A 3,152-nucleotide genomic window follows, 5' to 3' on the forward strand; every position below is an offset into this window, starting at 1 on the left:
CTTCTTCTTCTTCTTCTTCTTCTTCTTCTGTTCCCATAATTACTTGCTTTTGTATTTCAATAGAGTTTCGCCTCGATGATGGTGGAATTGCGCTTTTGTCCCTACCCATGCCACCACTCTCCTCGTTATAGCGGATGGGAGAGGGGTTGCACGGTCATGTGCGAATTGCGTCAGGTGAACTGTCTTCGACGGAGAAGCATGCAAAACGCTTGGAATGGTCACTGGCAGTACCAGAGACGTCTTTGAAGCGTTTCGGCTGTTCGCATATATTATACGAGGAGATGTCGTGCCACAGGACATTGCCTTCATGACCGCACGACCGTCATCATGGTTAGCCATGTGAGCTGGTTGACAGCACATGAGTGAGCACAGAGCAGCCGTGGTGTTGTGCATTCACCACCTACCACTAAATGACGCATCGTCATAGTTATAAGTCTTGTTTGTTTGCGAGATCGGAAGCGTCGCCTCAACTTAAATGCATCTTGCGTGTGTTCCGATAGTACTATTCGTTGGATTTTCTTGTCCAGGAAGCCCAAGTAAATGGAGCAGCTGCTCCATCCATGGCCAAAACTTGTCAGTTTGGGCAACATTCGCCTACACGGATTCAGTGGCATTCTATGGACACATGCAGCCTACCCTCTTCAACTAAAGAATGATGAGAGTTCGACAAGAGAGGCTCATCATGGGGACACATCCTGCTGCAGGGTCTTCTGAACGGTCCCGATCCACATTAGCAGAACGGCAGGTAGTGTGTCTGCTCCTTCGTAAGTCAATTACTAGAAGTTTGCCAACATATCCGTGGAAGTGTGTAATAGGTTTGGCTTTTATCTCTCCCACCTTGGCCTCCACTCTCTCGAAACGAGTAGAGTGAGAGCAGGTGGGGCATTCCTCACTTGTGATAAGATGAACGGGTTAGAGTGGTGAGAAGTGAACCAATACAGAGAGCACACTTCTTCCTCAATGGTGGATGACGATGCTTCTCCAACGAGATCCGTGTTTCCTGATCGCTTCTCGCCCAACTGCGAGGGCTATTCAATCCAGTATATATTGCAAATGTGCCGGTGTAGGGAAGTAGCTGGAGATCTAACCCCATCTCTGGATGATACGGTTTTTAATGTGGTCGAACTAGTCTGCAGTACTGTGCGTGTCTCTGCGCCTCTGCCTCCTCGCAACAGTGCCAAGCACAGCAACAATGGCAATGACGTCTCTTTGATGTTGCTCCCACCAGTGATGTGACCGTTAGCCTGTGTTCCTCAACCGATACTCCTTGATCCACTTCACAGTCTACATGGTCGTGGTAATGACGTTCCTCCTCGCGACTATCGCATTCAAGGGCCCCAATGATGCCCGAATTGGCGTTGCCTGCTTCTCTTTTCCCCCGCCTCTCTGCTCAGTGCTACACATTCCTCAAGGATCTCAAATATCACTTGTTTAAATTTTGTCCTGATTGTGGCAGAGATTGCCCGAACACAAATGCAGCGTTGGACAGACACCGCAGACGGTACTGCCCATTCGAAAATCGAGTGCATCGACGTGAGCAAGAGGCAGTTGAGGTGATTTTGGCATTGACGGTGGAGAGAAATTTCAACGTGCAGCACTTGCTCAGAAGTGACAAGATCGACTACACGAGGAGATGGCTTCTTGATGTGTGCATCGTACTTATAAATTAGGGGCTGACCTTGACTGTCGCTCGCGATGAGATAGGTCGAATTGTCTACTCAGCGCCCTTGTCCTCCCCTTCCTGTTTCTTTTCCTCCATCCGCTTCTCCTACACAGACACGATGCCTATCAGCAACGACGAAAAAAGACTTCAATATCAAGGTTTGGTAGCCCTTTAGCAGGTCCCAAATAGAGTGAGCCCTCAGAAAAATTCTGTTTTCGCCCATTTCTCTACATCCATTCGGCCAACCATTTAGCTTTCCGCGTCGATACGTCCCATTCTTGCATGAGTGATGTTGTCGAGGTGCCTCTTCTGATCAAGCAAGTTCCTGTAATTTGGCAACAATCACGGCAAAATTGAAACACGTGAGGATTGAGATCCTTGTGGTTCGTGGACCAATGAGATGCGAATTGATGGAGGAGCACAAGTCTGCTGTCTCCTGTCAGTGCCTCCTCGGGTGTCAATGAGGGGCATTCAGGCGGCTCTGGTGACTTTGAAATACGCAACAGTAGCCTCGATACGCCATACACGTTTGTTCAGAGTCCTGTGTTGTGTCTGTGTGTCTGTTTTAACAGCACTCGAATAGAGGCCTTTAACAAACCAATTGAAAAGCTTATTCCGAACAACATTTGACGCACCTCTCTGGTTGATGCTGGGGTAGCAGGTGGGGAGCGGACTGGGTGATATTTGAGTTGACTGGGATGCGAGCTATCCAGCTGGTTAGTTGGCTCGTTAACAAGTGGACAGGCAGGACGACTGGTTGCTATGCATTCCATGATTAGTTGGCCAAGTCGCCTATTGTCTGTGGAGTATGACTGCTTCCCAGGTCACTGCATTCGCCAACCATACTGGCTACGTTACTGGATGGTGTGATTTGGAGGGTAGCCAGTCGTTAAGTAGATGGTAAGTCAGCGAATTTAACAGTAAGCGAGACGATTAGTGCGTGGGAGAGATGAGCTGTCTACGCATGAATCAACCACTTGGCACGTTGGTTCATGCAAAGCTTGTCTTGCTGCAATAAACAACATAACATGCTGCGAAGTTCTTCTTGTTTAGGCTGCTGATATTGCAAGGTGACAGGTAGGGCTACTCAATATGGATGGATTTTGGATTAAGCACACTGCCGAAATTATTTGCCTCCTACTTATCAGTAATCAGTAGAAATAGTACCTAGGGGGTCAAAAGTCACTTCTGCCTATCGAGCGCTCGAGTGATTGGACGTTGTCAGTCACGCAAATTTCAAATCCTCTTCGATCTGACGATCGATGAGCCAGGCACACCGCAATTTCGACATTCCGAAGACGTGGTGATGATGATTTCGGATAGCGAATTCGGCTACGTGACGTTCTTCTGCGCCTACCTGTGCGTCGCCTTGTTGAACTACTTCAATGTAGTCAAATTGGCAACATGGTGCGTCCTCTGGGTGTCGAATTGATTCATTGAGGCCACTGTCAATTGTAAGTGTTTGTCAATGAACTGCCTCCTCCTCCTC

At 48.3% G+C, this 3,152-nt stretch overlaps 1 protein-coding gene across 1 annotated transcript; it reads left to right on the forward strand. All coding sequences in view use genetic code 11, as the record gives it.

Moving 5' to 3' along the window:
- Nucleotides 1–1,343: 1,343 nt before the first annotated feature.
- EGR_03325 (hypothetical protein) lies at nucleotides 1,344–1,670 on the forward strand (the record flags this gene model as incomplete). The annotated part of the gene is made up of 1 exon (XM_024492574.1): nucleotides 1,344–1,670. The coding sequence occupies one exon, from the start codon at nucleotides 1,344–1,346 to the stop codon at nucleotides 1,668–1,670; it is 327 nt and encodes a 108-aa protein (XP_024352975.1).
- Between the last annotated feature and the right edge of the window lie 1,482 nt (nucleotides 1,671–3,152).

This window comes from Echinococcus granulosus (genome assembly GCF_000524195.1).
Source record: "Echinococcus granulosus chromosome Unknown EG_S00017, whole genome shotgun sequence".
Taxonomy (NCBI): Eukaryota; Metazoa; Platyhelminthes; class Cestoda; order Cyclophyllidea; family Taeniidae; genus Echinococcus; species Echinococcus granulosus.